This window comes from Chaetura pelagica, unplaced genomic scaffold (genome assembly GCF_000747805.2).
Source record: "Chaetura pelagica isolate M959 unplaced genomic scaffold, ChaPel_1.0 scaffold246, whole genome shotgun sequence".
In the NCBI taxonomy this organism is placed as follows: Eukaryota; Metazoa; Chordata; class Aves; order Apodiformes; family Apodidae; genus Chaetura; species Chaetura pelagica.
This window is the reverse complement of record NW_009953647.1, coordinates 632,864-651,356: the sequence shown is the minus strand read 5'-3', so window position 1 is coordinate 651,356 and position 18,493 is coordinate 632,864. Positions and strand designations below refer to the sequence as shown.

General features: G+C 43.6%; 1 protein-coding gene across 1 annotated transcript in view; it reads left to right on the top strand.

Annotated features, from left to right (window-relative positions):
* NOTCH2 (notch 2) overlaps positions 1 to 18,493 on the top strand; it is a 77,164-nt gene that overhangs the window by 52,182 nt on the left and 6,489 nt on the right. The window contains exons 18-29 of the mRNA XM_009999914.1: positions 1,853 to 2,054; positions 4,557 to 4,710; positions 5,715 to 5,899; positions 6,733 to 6,865; positions 8,865 to 9,110; positions 11,342 to 11,454; positions 12,004 to 12,533; positions 13,293 to 13,640; positions 13,871 to 14,013; positions 14,855 to 15,065; positions 15,670 to 15,766; positions 16,231 to 16,399. Of these exons, the coding sequence (XP_009998216.1) occupies positions 1,853 to 2,054; positions 4,557 to 4,710; positions 5,715 to 5,899; positions 6,733 to 6,865; positions 8,865 to 9,110; positions 11,342 to 11,454; positions 12,004 to 12,533; positions 13,293 to 13,640; positions 13,871 to 14,013; positions 14,855 to 15,065; positions 15,670 to 15,766; positions 16,231 to 16,399 (2,531 nt within the window). The remainder of the gene's footprint in view (positions 1 to 1,852; positions 2,055 to 4,556; positions 4,711 to 5,714; positions 5,900 to 6,732; positions 6,866 to 8,864; positions 9,111 to 11,341; positions 11,455 to 12,003; positions 12,534 to 13,292; positions 13,641 to 13,870; positions 14,014 to 14,854; positions 15,066 to 15,669; positions 15,767 to 16,230; positions 16,400 to 18,493) is intronic.

Here is an 18,493-nt window from a genome sequence, read left to right as displayed (position 1 = left end):
CCTGAAGTCATTCTAAGGGGGGAGGTTTGCAACCAAGTTAAAAGGCTCAATAGCTGGTCCATATATAAATGGTTCACTTGGTAGTGTTAAAAGCTCTGTGGGAGTTGACCCTATGTATCCATCATCTGCCTGCATATTTATTTTAAGCTTTGCTGGGATTGATGTAAGTAACTTCTGATTCTAAAATGAAGCTATTTCTAGTAAAGCTTGAAATGGTTAAAAAGTTTTAAAAATAGTTTTTTCTGCTTTAGTTACCAGAAACATATAAGGTGCCTAAATGCAAAGCTCTTTGTATTCTCATGCATTTTCTGCACACAAAGATCTTTCTTATATTTTATAAAATTCCATTTGTGGGGGAGGAAGTATTTTAACATCTTTTGCTTAAAGAACAGGGTTGTGTCATTGATGAGGGTGTGTTTAATTTGCACAACAGTTGTTTAATCAAGTGAATGCCTGGTTCTTCCTTGAGGTTCATCCTGTTTTTGTTTTCTTTATCAGTCAGGACAGAAACCAGTCTTGCAAGTATGAATGAAGGATGTAGCAATTTTCAGTGCTCTGCCAAGCTGAACCAGTTACACCTCAACCAAAATTTACTGAGCACTTACTTAAGAGCACCATAATGGTTGGCTAATTTGAATTTGGTTCAATGAATTCTTCCGTGTCTTGTGTGAGAAGCCACTTAAGCAAAAGTCCCATCTTCTTTTGGAGATGGGTATCTGATTTCAGTGGAACACACCAAGTGCTTGACACTTGTTCTGTCTTCTGTTCCTTGTTTTGCCATGAATGTAAACAGCAGTTTCTGCTCCCTGTAAAACAGGAGTTCCTCCCACAAGGCAGAAGAACATCTCTGATAAATAGGTTAAGGTTGACATCTCTACCATAATCACAGTCAGAATTTAGACACTTAAAACATGCACTGGAAATTCAAGGAGGTGAGTCAGTGGCTTCTCTCATGGAAGTGCCTTTGAAAGTGTGAAAAAAGATAACAAGCATTTGTTTTGTGTGCTTTATCAGACCTTTTCTCTAGAGTCTGTTCTAGGGTTATTTTCAGAGAAGCAGGAGTTTCCTGGCAGGTATTTCTTTAGAAGGAAAAAAGCAGTCAGTTCTGCATAATTCGTCATCCCAGTCCCTTCTCCAAAAGACACCTAATCTGGCAGAATTTCTTATGATCAGAAGATGGGGAATAATTAAATAAGAGGGGAATAATTCCTTTGATCTGAATTCTGCCAGGGCACGTATGAGGAGTTTTACAAATCAAGGACTTAAGGTTCTCATGAGAAGAGCAGGAAGGTATTCAGCAATACCAATACTTTCACATCATTTCAGTGAGGAACGTGCTTGTGCTTTGCATGTTATATGAACCTTTTCCTTGAGAAAACATACCTCTGACTCCTTTGAAGCTTTAAAAAAAACCAACATAAGCCAAGTGTTTTGTTTCTCATAATTTGTAGTACAATTGTAATTTGTAAGACAATAGTAATTTGTAATGGAATGTTTATAAAATGTATCAGTTGGAGCAAACCAGACGTCTGCCCGGTACAGTATTGTTTGTGATCACACTAAAGCTGGGAAGATTTCATTAAATGAGTTGCCTCCATCACTAATGACTCATTGAAATCCTGCTTTACTTTCTTTGCCTGCCAAGATAAAAGGCAGTGAGCTGGAGGGTGAGCTGGAACCCCCTTGAAATGCTCTTCTCTGGTTTATGCTTCTTTAGCAGGAACTTGCCAGTGCTCAGAAGATCCTGCAGTCTGGTTTTCTCTCTCTCATTTCAGCGAAGCTTACGGTGCTGTTTTGGCTGGGAGCCAATTGCATTTTGTCTCAGCTTCCCTCTCTTCTCACTCCCTTGCAGCTCCTGTTTCAATGGAGGTACTTGTGTGGATGGGATCAATTCCTTTACCTGCCAGTGTCCAGTGGGCTTTACAGGACCCTTCTGCCTCACGGAAATTAATGAGTGCGATTCGCGTCCTTGCTTGAACAAAGGCTCCTGCGTGGACAGCCTGGGCACATACCGGTGTATTTGTCCTTTGGGTTACACTGGGAAGAACTGTCAGGTGGGTCATGTTTTCTGGCCCATTTTGCACAGGGCACTGTTGTTTCAGCTGTCCAGGAGGTGGCTGACCTGGGGAAAATCAGTCCAGCGCCTTTGTCTTAACAGAGCAGGTGCCTCCATTCAAAACTGGAAAGTTTCTGCTTGCAAGGAGGAGAAAAATGTTCAGTTATTTATGAGGACAGGTGTCACTGGGACTTTCTAGAAGATTCTTATTTCTAGAATAAGAAAACTTTAGTTTTCTTCTTAAATGAAAAACAGCCATTAGCTTTCAAAATGGCTGCATTTGAGACATAAAATTGACTTGGATGAAGGCAGAGTCCCTTATTAAAAGACAAAACAAAGCAGAATATCAGCCTGATTAACAGGACCTTGATTTAACTCATTCATTTTTTTACAGGGAGGTGTAGTTATTCTGAATTGATTGTAGATTTTCTTTCCCATAAGAAACCAGAACATTTTGGGGGGCACTAACTGATGAGATTGTCCTTTTCACAACCTCAACAAAAGTCTGTAGCCTTACTTGAAGACTTGAGTTCAGGCAATTTACAGTCTCCCACAGTTGAGAATAGGAGCTGCAAACCCATACTGTAAATGACTGGTACCTATTAAGAATTTTAAACTTGGCATGTCACAGTGGAAACAGAATGCTGATTTAATTTTCCAAATCATGGTTGTGCTTCTTTTTTTAATTCTCTGCTTATCAAAACAGCAAGAATTATTTGAGACTATTTCTAGCTTTGAAACAGTAAGACTGTATTGGCTTCCTTTGTATGCAGTTTAAGCACAGTTTTAAAAAAACAACTGTGACTTTCTTGAACTGGAAAACATGACAAATTTTTAAGAATTTTGCAACTGTCTTTCATGCCAACGTGTCTTTGTTAAAGCAGTGAGTGTTAGAAGAAGCATTTTAGTGGCAGTGGGGGAGGTGCTTTTCCAGAAGTATGTTGCTAGATGTTAAATTGTCAGGTCTGCTTCTAGCTATTGCTAATGGAGGAAGTGAATGCAAAGTAATGAACTGATACATAAAAAGCAATCCCTCTGCTACCCTAATTATGCATTCTGGGCACACCACGTCAACCTCATTGGGAGAATTAGCATTGAGCGTGATCATAGAGTACTGTGAAATTCAGTAGTTCCTCTTCTGTTATGTTTGCTTTGTTTTCACTTGAGAAAAGGATTAATGTTCCAGTTTCCAAATAAAATGTTGTGGATTCTCAGAAAGACTGCTCAGAGAAGCTTGATCATAATGAATTACTCATTTTATACAGGGAATCAGAACTTTCTACATTTATAAGCACTATTCAAAGCTGTATTGGAGAGATTTATAGATTACAGCTACACTGTCATTCTTGTCTTAGTGGTAAACTGGCTTGACCTAATTAGCAAAGCTAAATAAGCAGCACAAAATCAGACAATGATTCATAAGTTATAGAATTTGCATGTAAAACAGTCAGCTTCTCATTACAAATGCAGAAGCAAGAGGCTTGGTGTTTTTCTTCTTCAAGCTCAACTACATGAGATAAAACTTAATTCCAAGTTTCTTTTTGGTTGCCTGTGAAAGCACATATTTTTCTACTTTATGAGGAGACAGTTTGCATCTGAAAAGCAGAGCTTTCTGCAATTGAAGTTGCATTTTACAGCCAAGATTCAGTACTGCTCACTTAAAAAACCTCATCCTTCCCTGAAGTCAGCTTGAAATCAATCAAATAGCTGTATTACTTTGAAGACTAACTGCTTAAAAAGGAAATGATAGTTAAGTGGCTGGTTTATATTAGGTCAGACAGTTATTTTGGGTCCTTGCTGCACTTTCATAGAATGATTTACTGCGTTTTAGCCTCTTTGTTTGGAAATGTTGGGGGGTTTTTTATCTAAGGAATCAAGAAAAGCAATCTACTTTGGCCCATCTTCAGTTCCTGAAACAGTTGTGGGGTTTCAATTCAATCTCCGAAGACAGGAAAACTCAGAGATGATTCTATAGCAAATGGGGCCAAAATTAGCTATGGTGAACAAATGGTAAAAAGGAAGAGCAAAGATCAAAACATGGAACACATCTGTAATCCTCAGAACACAGTGAAAATGGAGGGAGTTTGGGAGAAGAAAGGGCACCTGTTGTTGTTGATAGCTGGAAGCCTCCTGCTAATGTGGAATGAGAAGCCCAGTATGAGACAATACTGAATTTTTTCAAACCCAGCCAAGCAAAGATCCCTTTGCATAGCAAGGTGTCACTTGTTACACTTGAAATGATGCTGGCATCTGGGGCTTACTTCTCTATACATTTGTGCTTTCCTAGGCACATGAGCTTCTGAGACTGTTAGTGAAGCACCTGGCCCAGCCTTGGGAAGTACTGTCCCTTTCTTTCCCAGGCCACACAGAACCAGTTTTGCAGAGCTTCCTTTCTTTGCTTTTTAAACATGCACTGTGAGTAGTGTTTCCTACTGCATTTGCCATATATCATGTTGTGGTTTTTTTTTTTGTTTTGTTTTGTTTTTTCCCCTCTCTCCAGACACTTAGGGATCTGTGCAGCAAGTCTCCCTGCAAGAATAAAGGCACGTGTGTGCAGAATGAAGCCCAGACAAGATGTGTCTGTCCACCTGGCTGGACTGGTGCCTACTGTGATGTGCCCAATGTCTCGTGTCAAGTGGCAGCTTCACAAAGAAGTAAATAAGCTTCCCCTCTGCTTAAACTTCCCCATGCATCATTAATCTGTGCTACTTTCCTCTGTGTGCCTGTGGGCCCAGCATGTGTTGGAAAGCCCAGGAAGCTTTGCCTGTGGGTGATTGATCAGGATCACTTCTAAGCTAAAAGACTCTCTGCAAGGTTGTGTTTGGGAGTCAAGGCTTGTTTTGATTCTGCTTGAGATAAGAAGCTGGCTTCTACCATGCAAATGTTAGAAAAGAAGAATTTAATATTGTATGAAGTCTCAGAGTTTCAGTAATAGTTTTACATGGACTGCCTTTATGGAAAATACATCAGCTATTTATGCCTTTCTGCTAAATCCCAGGCGGGCCAGGTTTAAGACATCTTGTCCTTGTACAAGAAAAAGCATCTTGTGACTCATGGTCTTTTAAAGTATTTTCACAGAGAATGCTGACTACTAAGTGCACTGTTTAGCTGTATAGGTGATACCATGGCTCCCCAAAGGAGTAACCCCTGCTTCAGATAATGTATGTGTAAAAGATTAGGAGTTTAAGTGAAGAATCCTGGAAGGTGACTTGTAGCCCAGATTGATGGACAGTGTCGTGCCATTTTCAGTCCAAGAAATCCAAACAAGTAGATTCAGTGTCAAAAGGAGAAGGGTGTCAAGCCCCCAAACCCTTTGCAGGTGTTCTAGGTTTAAACACTGAACCTTTGTACTGCAACAGTAGTTCTTCAGATGTGCATTCACCATCCAGGGGTACAATAATGCAATGCAAATGCTTTGTGCCAGTGTTGATGCTGATGATCCAAAGGGAACCAGCACAGTGACTTCCTGTGGAAGCCAGATGTAGTTCTCACCCACTTAAAGAGTAACTTTAAGAGCCATTTAAAGAGTAACTCCTCAATTTTTGCGCTTCAGCTTTTCAGTTTGTTGGATCTAGCCATAGTCATTGCTGGCTGAGCGACCAGCGCTAACAGCAAGTGAGTTCCATGTGTTTGCTCACTTTATGTAACTCTGTTTCAGGGGTCACAGTGGACCAGTTGTGCCAGCACTCTGGTCATTGCCTCAACGTTGGGAACGCGCACCGCTGCCAGTGCCAGGTGGGTTACACGGGCAGCTACTGCGAGGTGCAGCTGGATGAGTGTGACTCCAGCCCCTGCCAGAATGGTGCCACCTGCCGGGATCACCTGGGCGGATACCAGTGCCAGGTAATGCGTGGTGGTGGAGGAGGCACAGGCCTAAACGTTTAGAGCATTGTCATGCAAAGGAATCAAGAGAAATCAGAGATGTGTGCAAGTGGTAGAACAGCTTCAAAGAAGGGGATAAAGGCAACTTACACCTGGGAAGAAATTTTTACTGAGCTGTGGCAGAAGCAGGGCTCCTGAGAGGCTTTTAAGACTGAATTAGAGGTGTGATCACGAGGAAGTGTGTCTGGGCATTTCAACTCTTTGTCTCTTTGGAGACAAAGCTTTTATCTTGAAAATTGTTTTTGCCCAAGTTGTGGTTTATATTAAAATAGATGTCAAATGCATGAAAGGAAAGTTGCATTCTCCCTATTGGATGGTCAAGGTATCCCTTGTCTCTCAGGGTGGGAGATGCCTTCCACTGCTTTCTGTTTCATACAGCTGATGTAGAAAGTGGGGGAGACCATGAGATCATAACATCTCAGCCTTCCTAAACTTTTTAGAATGGTAGAACAGCTTGGAAGCTTGTGCCCAGAAGGAGAGAATTAGTTTTTTGTAAACCTTGAGTCAGAACTACTAAGCCAGTCTCAGTGCTAAAGAGTGCCAGGATTTGATCTCTGTGTTTTGCAGGAATAAGGTCACTCAAACTCAAACATGCCATATGCTGTTGAGCAGGGCTGGGTCAAGTTGTGTGCTTAAGCTGGCTCTGCAGCCCTTGAGATCACTTGCAGTTGTGTAGCTACAAAGGCAGGCATCATCTATCCCATTGAGGGCTTCTTTTGTCTGTGTTCCCCTTTCTCAGATGTCTACTAATGTATCTGTTAGAAGGTTGTTCACACTTATTTTTATTCTGGCAGTGTGTGCCTGGGTACCAGGGTGTCAACTGCGAATATGAAGTGGATGAGTGCCAGTTTCAGCCCTGCCAGAATGGAGGAACATGTATAGACCTCGTCAATCATTTCAAGTGCTCCTGTCCACCAGGAACTCGGGGTATGAAGCTCAGCAATTAACTTAATGTTACAAGAGTGAATTTTTCTTTCTGGCTACTGGTTTTGTGATGCAGAGTCTAAAGGGAGTGCATTATTTTCTTTGAAGAATGTTCCCAAAGTGCTCTGAATCCCTTGAGAAACATATTTTCTCTTTAAAAATAAATGCTGCTTTTTTTTTCTCTTAAAGGAATAGGTCATGACAGTGTCCTCTTGGAATGTATGATCCATCTTTGGTATTGGGGAAGGACTAGATTACTGTTAAGGTCTCTCCCAACCCTATCTCTTGATACAGTAAATCCAAAGTTTCTTTTTGGCTAAGATGCTATGAAATGTACAGAATACTTGCTTAGTTCGTGCATGATTTCCAGTGTCCTTTACTTGTTTAAATTTTTGTCCCTGCATTGTCCTTTGTCCTGGAGTCTTTTGTGGAAAAGTAGTTCAGTGCCTCTAGGCTAGCTTAAACTAATTTCAGCAAATTTGAGCTCTTTTATTAAAAACTCTTGTTTCTTAAAAGAAGCCCACTGTTACATAGTGGTGATTTTCAGTAGGCATGATTCCACAGTCCTGTTTAATGTCTTGTCTCTCAAAACCTAACTTTCCATTTCCCTGTTATATCTGGCCTGATGTCCCTGACTTCTACCCTTGAAAATATTCAGGATTTTAACCCATCAGTGAGTGCTTTCTCACTTGACTTTTTAAGTTTATTCTCAAGTCAGTTAAAGATTTTACATTCCTTTGAACTTTTTCTTTCTGAAGTGTGTCATCTCAGCATAGGCAGAATCTCCAGATATGTGTCAGACAGAACTAAATTTTTTTGTTCATAAATTAAATTTAAGTAAAATTAGAAAATAATCAAATATACTTGCCCCCTCTTTGTGTGTATTACCAGCTCATTCTCTCCAGTTTGGCTGTCAGCACATCTCAGTCTGGATAAACGTTTATTTCACTGTAAATTGTTACTTTAGCAGTTCTTCATGCATTGTTCTTCATCTGGTTTTCCAGTTACAAAAAAATAAGTTGCTGCTTATGTCTCTGCATCAGTCTGTATTAATGGACTGGTTTCTGCATTCTGCAGAATTTGTTTTACTAAAACATCTGAACATACTGCTTTTAATTCTTCTGTTTTTATTTGTCGAGATGAATCACATTTTGGATGTGTGGGGGTTTTTTTGTTTTGGTTTGGTTTTGTAAATGAAAGGAATTAGAGAAGATTGATACAATTATTTATGATATCAAGACTTAGCTTGTGTCCCTGGCCCAGTTTTAAATGATTACTGAAGCCAGTATAAGCATCCTCCATGTTTAGGTGAATGACCTGACTTGCTCTGGATGACTCAAGTGTATCAACAGACAAAACTACCTGCTCAGCTCACCCTCTCTGTCCCCTTTTATCTGTTATACTGGTGGCACCATACAGTGTCTCCTGAAAGGGAAACCCCACAGGTGGAAACTGCCAGTGTTGGGAGTTTACTGAAGGTCCCCAGAAGTCCAGCTGCAGGAATAGCATATGGGCTGGGAACCTGTGTTCTGTCACAGTTGCTTTTCTGTTGGTTGGTTGTTGCTTGTTTCAATGCTGTTCCTACATCTGCCCTTTGCTGAGTTTTGGGGTTACCATAAAGTTGAATGAATGGTGGGAAGCCTTGCAAGGACAGCACAGGCCTCTCTGGCTGTGTTCAGTCATGGAGATAAACTAAGTGCGTTTTGTTTTGTTTTGATTGGGTTTTGTGTCTTTAATTATGCCCTTAAATTAAATCAAGCATGAAAGCTGCTGAGTACCAGTATGACCTACCATTGAGAACTGCCTGGATCTAAACCACATGTTCCCTAGGTCTGATCCCAGGCTGGCTGAGTGCACAGGGTATGGATTGCATTAAGCTGGGCTCTTTTAACTGTTTATATTTGAGACTGTGTGTGAAGTGGTCCTAAAACTCGATGAGCACTGTAGGCAACGAGGCCATGACACAGGATCCTCAAATTGTTACTTTTCCCTGTCTTGACAGGCCGTTTCTGTGAGGAGAACGTGGATGACTGTGTTTCAGACTCAGGAGTGCCCCGCTGCTTTAATGGAGGGCAGTGCATTGACCAGATCGGGGGGTACAGCTGCGTGTGCCTCCCGGGCTTTGCGGGCGAGCGGTGCGAGGGAGACATCAACGAGTGCCTCTCTAATCCCTGTAACCCCCGTGGGAGTCTGGACTGTGTTCAGCTGATCAATGATTACACATGCATCTGTCGTAGTGCTTTTACTGGTGAGTAGTCATAAACATGCTTCCAGTTTGAGTGATAGCCTGAAAAATGGTCATTCTTTCCCTTTCTGGCAGTCATGTTATCTATTCCCTTCACAATATCTGATTGTTTCCCTGCACAGTCTCAAGTTTTTAAAACAATCTTTCTTTTAAACCTTCTAAGAAATTTGGCTTCCAGAGTTGTCTCAGACAAAGGAATCTCCTGAGACACTTGCTTGCCAGTCTTTTTTTCTGTGGCACTTTTCTCTCCTTCATAATTTCACATTTTTAATATTGGAAGTGTAACTGTTCACTTGTCAGCTTTTCCTTTTGCAAAGCAGCCTGTGAATTTTTCTATAAATCGGTATCTTGGTATCCATAATCAGCTCTTGGCCTCCTGCCTCTGGCTCCCTTTCCTCCTTACACTGGTGATGTGGGCAGGATGGAATACTCTGTGCATAGACAGGCTGTGAGTGCATTCCGAGCTTAGTGATGTGATCCTTCCACAATCCAACTTTGAATTACAACTTTGCAAGAATTTCATAATGCACAAACCTAAGACTCACTCTCTCTAGATCTCTTCTTTGTTAGTCTTTCTGCTATTCTGCTTTCTGCCTCCCACTGGGTGTAAGTTTGGGCTAATAGTCTCCAGATGTCAGCTTTCCAGTTTCCATGTCAGTTTAACTTCTTCTGTATTCAGTTTTCCTATGTTAAAATCTTCCACTTTCCCTGCTTACCACTGACCTCTGCATGCAGAATAATTTTTACTGTTTGTTTTTTTCTTTAAATGCTGTGTTTTTCTTTAAGATGTTGTGATTTTCCTCTAAATTTGTGCTTCAGATGCAAAGAAATCACAAGGACACACCTTTGAAGAATTAATGTAATAGCTTTTGAATGCATTAGCTAGACTGACAAAAGAAGCCCTTAAAAGAGCACATATGAGGGAAGCAGAGCCAGGCTAGCTAGTGGAACACTGGTGCAGGTCATCAGACAGATTTATATTTAAGCCTGCCTGTTAAGCTTGCTTTTATGAATTATACCTCATGTTGCTTCTGGCTCTCACGGAAGGGTTGCTAGAACTTGTGGCTTGGGGAGTGCAGACCTGTGGCATCTTAGGAGGAGCAGGGAGAGCTGTTTTTTCTCAGACATGAAATCTGTCTGGAAATGTTGGGCACAGAGGGGGAGCATGCTTCTTCCTCTTGCTGTTTGCCTTCTGTGCATTCCACATTGACCCTTCTGCCTGGGAGGAGAGGGGGTGGCTTTGCTGTGGTTTGTGACTGATAGGATGCCAGGACTCCATGGGCTGTCCTGCCCTGTCTGCTCCTGTCTGCAGACAGTCAGTCAATCTTGGCTGCACATGCGTGGAGGCTTCTGTTAATGTTTTCCTAGGGGGTCCAAGACATGCTTAGGTCATCCTCATCTTTCAAGTCTAGTGTCAGAGTTGGACTCTCGGAGCTGCTGCAAATGCTAGTCAGTGCAGTAAGACCTCTCTGTCTTGTTGATCAGCCTGAGAGGAGCCTGCCTGCGTGTCATATTCTCTCATGTTGAATCTGATTGTTCATTCATGGTCAGAATATGATTTGACTTTGGACTCACTGAGCATCTCCCAAAAAAAGTAAAGAAGCGTTAGAAACTTTTCCTAGGGGGTCCAAGACATGCTTAGGTCATCCTCATCTTTCAAGTCTAGTGTCAGAGTTGGACTCTGGGAGCTGCTGCAAATGCTAGTCAGTGCAGTAAGACCTCTCTGTCTTGTTGATCAGCCTGAGAGGAGCCTGCCTGCGTGTCATATTCTCTCATGTTGAATCTGATTGTTCATTCATGATCAGAATATGATTTGACTTTGGACTCACTGAGCATCTCCCAAAAAAAGTAAAGAAGCCTTAGAAACCCCCCCCCAAAACTGATGTCGTACAGCACCTTCAGCCTCTGTGCTTGGTTGTCTTGAGGGTGACAGCAACAAATTCTGTCTCTATGCTGGGTTGCACACATTCTTGAGGAAGCAGACAGGGTCTCCAAATACACCTTGTGGTTGCTGGGGTTGTGCCTTCCTCTGCCACTACTTGGGCAGCTACTTGGTGGGCGAGTTTTATCAGAAGACACATTCCCTACCTGTTCTGAGAAGAAGGTCTCACTGGAGTGTTTGGCTCACTGGCTGTTCATTGAATTGCTTTGCATTGTGATGGCTTTTTTCATGGGTGCACACACACACATACACGTTTCTTTTGCTCACTTCTCCCCATGTGTCTCCACCTCAGGTCGTCACTGTGAGAGTGTGATAGACGTGTGTCCCAGGAAGCCCTGTCAGAATGGAGGTACCTGTGCTGTTGCCAGCAACATGCCTGATGGGTTCATCTGCCAGTGTCCTCCGGTAAGCACCACAGCCTGGAACTGGGCTGTCTGCCTCAGCTGCAGAATTCTCTGGCTACAGCCTCCTTAGTTTCCCTGGTCCAGTGTAGGTGAAGGTTATCTTTTCTTGTGCCACTTGTGAAGCTGTGCCTTCAGACACTCTTTATCTGCATCCTTTAGTTTATCTACTTAGCTGGGGAACTTGGGGCTTCCAGGTGCCCTAGGAGAGTGATGCTGCCTGTTTTTAGCCCAACCAGTTTAGCTGTTGAGGCAGGAGAGCTGGCTTTTCTGTCTTAAACAAAAGATTAAATTTCAAGAATTTTTTTGCTGCCCTGTGTTCTCTGTGTTTACTGCAAGATTTGTTCATGGCTCCTTTAGGTCCATTTCAAAATGTGATGGAGCCTTGTAAGTTCCTCATTTATCCCTAAGACTAGATCCAGAAAATCATAGTTTCTGCAATGAGACTAGAGGAATTAAGGGGAAGAAAGGGTTTGCATGTGACACCTTGCCCTTGGAGTGTTGAAGAATAAAGTTTATGAGCCTGGTTGTTTTGCTGTTATTTTCCCTGTAGGGTTATTCTGGAGCAAAATGTGAGTTCAGCAGCCACAGTACTTGTGGACACGTGAAGTGCAAGAAGGGAGAGCAGTGCATCCAGACATCTTCTGGTCCACGGTGCTATTGTCCCAGGCTGTCTGCGGGAGAGGAATGCCAAACACACACGGGTTGTGCCAGTGCCCCCTGCCAGAATGGTGGAAGCTGCCACCCGCATTCTCAGCCTCCTTACTATTACTGTCAGTGCCCTGTTCACACCCAGGGCAGCCAGTGTGAACAGCCTGTAACTTTCAGCCCAGAGCCCCGAGGGTGTTTGGATTCCCAGTGTGCGGAAAAAGCAAGAGATGGCTATTGTGATGAGGACTGTAACACTCATGCCTGCCAATGGGATGGAGGTGACTGCTCCCTGACAATGGAAGACCCTTGGGCCAACTGCTCCTCTTCGTTGCGCTGCTGGACGCTTTTCAATGGACAGTGTGACAAGTTCTGCAACACACCCGAGTGCCTCTTTGATAACTTTGAATGTCAGCAAAACAGCAGAACGTGCAAGTAAGGCTTGATCCTGGGAATTGTTTCTCTGTCTCTCTTAATGTATCTCCTGCTAGGGCTTCCAGTAGTTGGTACACTTCGTGCCTGCTCTTCTGTGTTCCTGGTCCTTGTTCTTGCTGAAAGTTTGATATCAAGGAGTTTCTTCTGCTTCGTGTGCTTTTCACCTGTTTTGGGAAAGAAGTTCTGGAATTTGTATGCTATGGCCTGAGCTGATAGCCTGAGCAATGGTAATGTGTTAACCTGCTTGATGGAGGTGTCCTGCTCTCTGTGGAAATGTTAATAGGAGGCATTGCACCTTGTGCTAGATTTTAACAGTGCTGCCTCCTACCCCAAGTTTCACTCTGTATCTGCAATACCTGTGTCTTTATCCTAGCTGTATTTGCTGCCTCTGAATGTGTTTTCCAGCTTGTTCCTTGTGGTGGTACTTCTGCTTCAGTTATTTGTGATAAATGCTGCAGCTTTGCTGCGATGATGCTCCCTTGGTGAGGCAGGAGCTTTATCTTAGCAAACAGAATAAGCAGTTCACTTCCACTGGTACTAGAACCATGTGTCCTTGTGATGTTCTGTGCTTCCTACTTCCACTCTGCTACATTGCAAGCTTATCCTGAGGTTGAGCTGCTGCTTCTTATACCCTGCATACAAGTGTCATTTTACCTCAGATGACTATGGAGAGTGTAAGGCCTTGGCCCCTAGACTGCAGGTATGCTGTGCACCATGCGGGTGTCCTGTATGCTGCCTGTAACCCTTCCACTGTTCCAGGTATGACAAGTATTGTGCAGATCACTATGCTGACGGCCGCTGCGACCAGGGCTGCAACAGTGAGGAGTGTGGCTGGGACGGCCTGGATTGTGCTGGTGACAAAGCTGAGAAGCTGGCAGAAGGGACCCTGATCATCGTCGTCTTGATGCCCCCTGACGAGCTGCTGGGCGATGTTCGCAGCTTCCTGCGCACCTTGGGAACTCTCCTGCACACCAACCTGAGAATCAAGCTGGACTCCCAGGGCAACCCCATGGTGTTCCCGTACTACGGGGAGAAGTCAGCAGCGCGGAGCCGGCGGTCGCTTGTGGTCATTCGCAAGCACAGAGAGCTAGAGCAAGAGGTCATTGGGTGAGTGGGTGCCAATCTGTTCCTCTGGTCTTGTTATGCTGGTAGCTCTGGGGCATTCTGGACCTTCTGGGGCTGTAGTCTGCTCTTTATATGGGGAAATGTAAAGCTATTCTAACTGCCAAATTCAGTGCCAGGGTGGAAAGATCAACTTAAAAGGCCACAATTTAACCTAGTGCTTTGACAAAGGTTTCTGCTGCTGACTTCTGTGCCCTTTTACTGTGTTTGTGCAGCACCAAGGTGTTCCTGGAGATTGACAACCGTCAATGTGCGGAGGATTCAGAGCAGTGCTTTCACAACACAGAAGCTGCTGCAGCCCTCCTAGCTGCTCAGGCCATCAAGGGCATGTTGCCCTATCCTTTCGTGTCTGTCCAGAGTAAGTAATTGCAGAGGGAAAATTGCTTGTGGAGGAAGGCAGTCAGCAAACTTGGACTTGCAAGATTCATGCTTGGATTATTAATCGTCATCATAATATGTCTCACTATTCAGTGTGGTTTCTGAGAGCTAATTTCTTTATCCCCAGCTACAGAAATATGTACATGCAATATGCTTATTCTGTCTGGGGGACATCTGCTTGGTAAGGCAGGGCATTTAAGTATGGAGCCCAGTCATTTTAATACCTATAGGAGCAGTAATCTCTCATGTGCTGCAGCAGTGTGCCACACACTGCAGTCATCTTGTCTGCACTAAAAACTATACATGTGCTCTAAGCCCTGAATTCCATGAAAAAGTGCCATTAAAGAGAGTTGGGGACATTCCTCAGTCTAACAGAGATGTTTTCTCCTCTGACAATATACCCTTTTGATTTCTGCTTCTCTCTCCTTCAACCTGAGGCTTGGAGACAACCTCTTGTTAGGTCTGCAATATCACTATTCCTGGTTGGTGATGCTCAGATCTTTATGTAGATCAGCTGTCGTGATGCTCAGTTGTCTTCAGCCAGCGAGACTCGTGAGGAGGGAGCAAGCTGCTCAGCGGTTAAATACTCTAAAAAAGTAGTTTGAGAAGCAAGATCAAGGGGAGCCAGAAAGACAGGATATATTACTACCACAGTTAAAGCAGAGCCTAAACTTCCTCATGCCTTTGCTCTAAGTGCACCCACTATATAGAGGCAGTACCCTCTCCGTGGGGAAGACCCCGAGTAACAAAAGAAAGTGTGCAGGTTGAAGGTAATTGTTTCCACTTTGTTCATCTCACTGTATTTTGACTGGAACTTTCAGGTGAGCCCCTGTTACCACCGAAGACCCAGCTGCTTTACCTGCTTGCTGTGGCAGCTTTGATCATCCTCTTAATCCTTCTCTTGGGTGTGATGATGGCAAAGCGTAAGCGCAAACACGGTTCTCTGTGGCTCCCAGAGGGATTTATCCTGCGCAGGGATCCCAGTAATCACAAGCGCAGAGAGCCAGTTGGGGAAGATGCTGTTGGACTCAAGTAAGTTTGCATTTGGGCCACTGACCGTGTGTGTATGAGGGAGGTGAAGGATGCTGAGAATGTGGTGTATTAATATTTCAATAAAGGCACTTAACTCCATGGAGAAAGCTGCCTTTTAGGCTAAAACTTCTTAGGCTAATTCTCAAAATGTTAATACATTTGTTTTGGACAGAAGAACTTTAATCTATGAAATGCTGGTAAGGAATCTAATCTGGTTGTGTTTGGTTTTCTGAACCCCTGTTAAGTTCAGCGGTTGGGTGTTGTTTGCATAGTTTTGTCCTGGATTAGGTGTGACATTTTCAGTTGGTAGGTGACGAGGAACTTTTAAATGTTCAATGCATTAAAGACATGACTCAGAAATGACTCAAAAGTTTCAAAAGAAGAATCCTATTTACACAGTTTTGGCTCTTCACTGAGTTAAGTTTCCAGTTCTAAATGCATTTCATGCCACTCTTGGCTGACCAAGGTTTTTAATTTCTTGGTCCCTCTGTTTGCAAGCTACCACACTTGGAAGCATCCCAGCCTTAGTCTCTGTAGGCTAGTGTAAGAAGCAGTAGTAGCACCTGGTCAGCCTGCAAAGTGATGTGTTCTCCCTGTTTGTTAGAAATCTGTCAGTCCAGATACCAGAGGGTAACCTGGCAGATCCTGGACCAACTGAACACTGGGCAGGTGATGGTGGACCTCAGCCAAAGAGAGCCAAGGTAAGGAGCTCAAAGACTTGAATGTCACACACTTATCACTGAAACTGCTGGTGAGGAAAACAGCTGCATTCACTTCTAAAGTGTGCACCTTGTTCAAAACCTCCCTTTGCTTAGGGTGTTGTAATGCTGTCTGAGGAGCAAATTTTTAGGTTAGCACTGCCACCACATGCCAGTAGAGAAATCAGGTAACTTATGTTCCAGTGTCCCCTCCCTACCCAGGCCCGGCTGCATCAAAGGGAGGAGAAGGTTAACAGTAGTGTAATGTCTTGCAGTTCAGGCCTGATAACGTGGTGGGAGTGTGAAAGTTGAGAAGGCTGAGCAGAGAGGTAAATGGAGACTGTTACTAGCTTAGAACAAAAAACACAAACAAAAACCCCAAGAAAACTAAGGTGACCCCAAGAACTTCCAGCGTCTTTGGCCTCTTGATGAGTGTTTTGAAGCGCCTGCTTCTTTCCCGTGCTCAGGCTGAGGATCAAGCCTTGCTCCCAGAAGGTGATGAGCAGATAGATCAGCGCCCGTGGACACAGCAGCACTTGGAGGCAGCAGATGTCTGTGGGAGCACATCACTGGCCCTTACACCACCTCAAGCAGATCAAGAAGTGGATGTTCTGGATGTCAATGTCAGAGGGCCAGGTCAGTGGAGATGATTCCTGTGTTCTGAGCCAAGAGGGCTGGCCAAGAACTTAATCCTGGTCAGAGCAGTTGCACGAAGAGAAATCATTCTGATTATGTGGCTGCAATTGCTTTTTATTGGATTTTGTGGGAATGCTTCCATGCAATTTAATGATGACTGGACCCTAACTCTCAGTTCCTCTTTATTGTTTTTCTGCTCCTTGACCCCGTTAGCTTTTCTAAGTGCAAAGCAGAAGGAAGGCAGGATTTCTGTGTAATGACTGTGAGAACATAAACCATCACTTTCTGCCAAATTTAGGTTTTTCTTTATTTCCCCTGCTGAAGCTTCTAGTTGTGTGGCAGGCTAAAAGCTTTCCAAGTGCAGACAGTAATGCTCTTAAGTCTTCAGACTGCTTATTTTCATGTTCACCCAAAGCTTTGTCCAACAACAGCAGTGAGATAATACTGACCTGTGAGCTGCTCTTCTGCCATCCAGATGCAACTGTGAAGCTTTTGCAGCAAACTGCTCTAAGCTGTTGCACTCCATGACATCAGAAGCAAGCAGCTGAGTTACTGTCAGGGGGACAAATCATTTTAAAAGTCTGAGAATTGTCAGAGCAATGGGTTAGTAAAGAGGGGTAGTAGGATTCCTCAGTTAATGTAGCTATTCATCTGCCCTGGCCACCTTCCTCTTCCTTTGCAGGCAGAGGGAAGAAATAGGCATTTCTGAGAGTTCTTCTGTGTTTCAAGCAGAAGTCTCTTGAATGACCAGATGGCTCACTCTCCAGAAATGCCTCACTGCCCCTAATTACAAAGGGTGTTGAGGCTGACTGGCTTGGGCTGGAGCCATCTGAAGCTGGGTGAGTTAGATCCTGGCCATAGGTCCAGGTGGCTGGTAGAACAATAGAGATCTTTCTAGAGATGAGAGGCAAGTTGAAATACCTTAGTATACCAAGTGTTCCCTCTCTTAATCCAGCACCTTCTGTGGTTTCTTGAGTTTAAGGGCATCCAAGAGGTACATTCTCCTACAGAAGTATTGCCTAGAGACTTTGCTGGTGGGTTCTCTACATCCCAGATTTCAGTATATTTTCTGTGTAAGAGTCCTTCACTTCTATCTAGCAGTTGAACTTCTGGCTTTACCATCTCACTCCCAAGTTTTACATTTACTCAGGAGCTGTCTTCTTCAAAGTCAAGAAACAGAAGAGATTTTATAAAATGCTGTGCTCACCTTTGTCTGCCCATTCTGTTCTTTGTGTCCCCTAGAGTGATGAGGACATTCTTTTCACTGCGGTTCTTGTGAGCATGTAACCAGGGTAATGCATTTATAGGCATAACTGGTAAAACTACCTATAATTAAAACTGATTAACTGTCCCTATTATATGCCCCTCTTTTTCAGTTACTAAAACTTCAGTGGTTCAGACTGGAATTTTCCATGCTGTGTGTCTGCCTCCAGCTGGATCCTTTTGGGTGCTTTTCCGACTATTTCAGAGAACAAGCTGGAAGGAAGAGAAAAGACATTGTGTCCACAGCTTTTTTTTTTCTAGTAGTCCATCAAGCACTTAATTGTGATGGTTGAGCTGGATGTGCTTTTTGCTAGTCTCATAAAACTACTCATGTGTGGCCAACTTAGAAAGTTCTGAAAAGAACTGCACATGCCTGAGAGACTTTTTGGAGGGCAGCAGCTAATTTTTCCAAGGATTTAATGCATTATTCTAGTTGTGCCCTTGTAGAGCATATAGGCATGATCTGGGGAGGACTACTGCTGTGACTGAGCGAGCAAGACCTTTCCTGCAAGTGGTTTTCCCAGGGCTGTGGTGCTGGAGAAAAGGAAAGGCTCTTTCTGTGCTAATTGTGTCAGGGCAGTAGGGAGAAGACCACAGCCTGACTTGCATACTGAGAAGTTCCTCTGGGACAAGGAGGCAGAGCCAGCAGTGGGGAGGGAGAAGGACAAAAGGAGGTATAGGCAAAGAGGTCTATAGACAGGACTGGATCTTGGAACTGAACCCGGGACCATACGTCAGCGCTTTGCTGCCGTCCAACAACAAATCGTGAGAAAAGAGCTCGGCCAAAGCCTGTGTGTCCTGTGCTTGGGAGCCACTAGGAGGAGCAGGAAT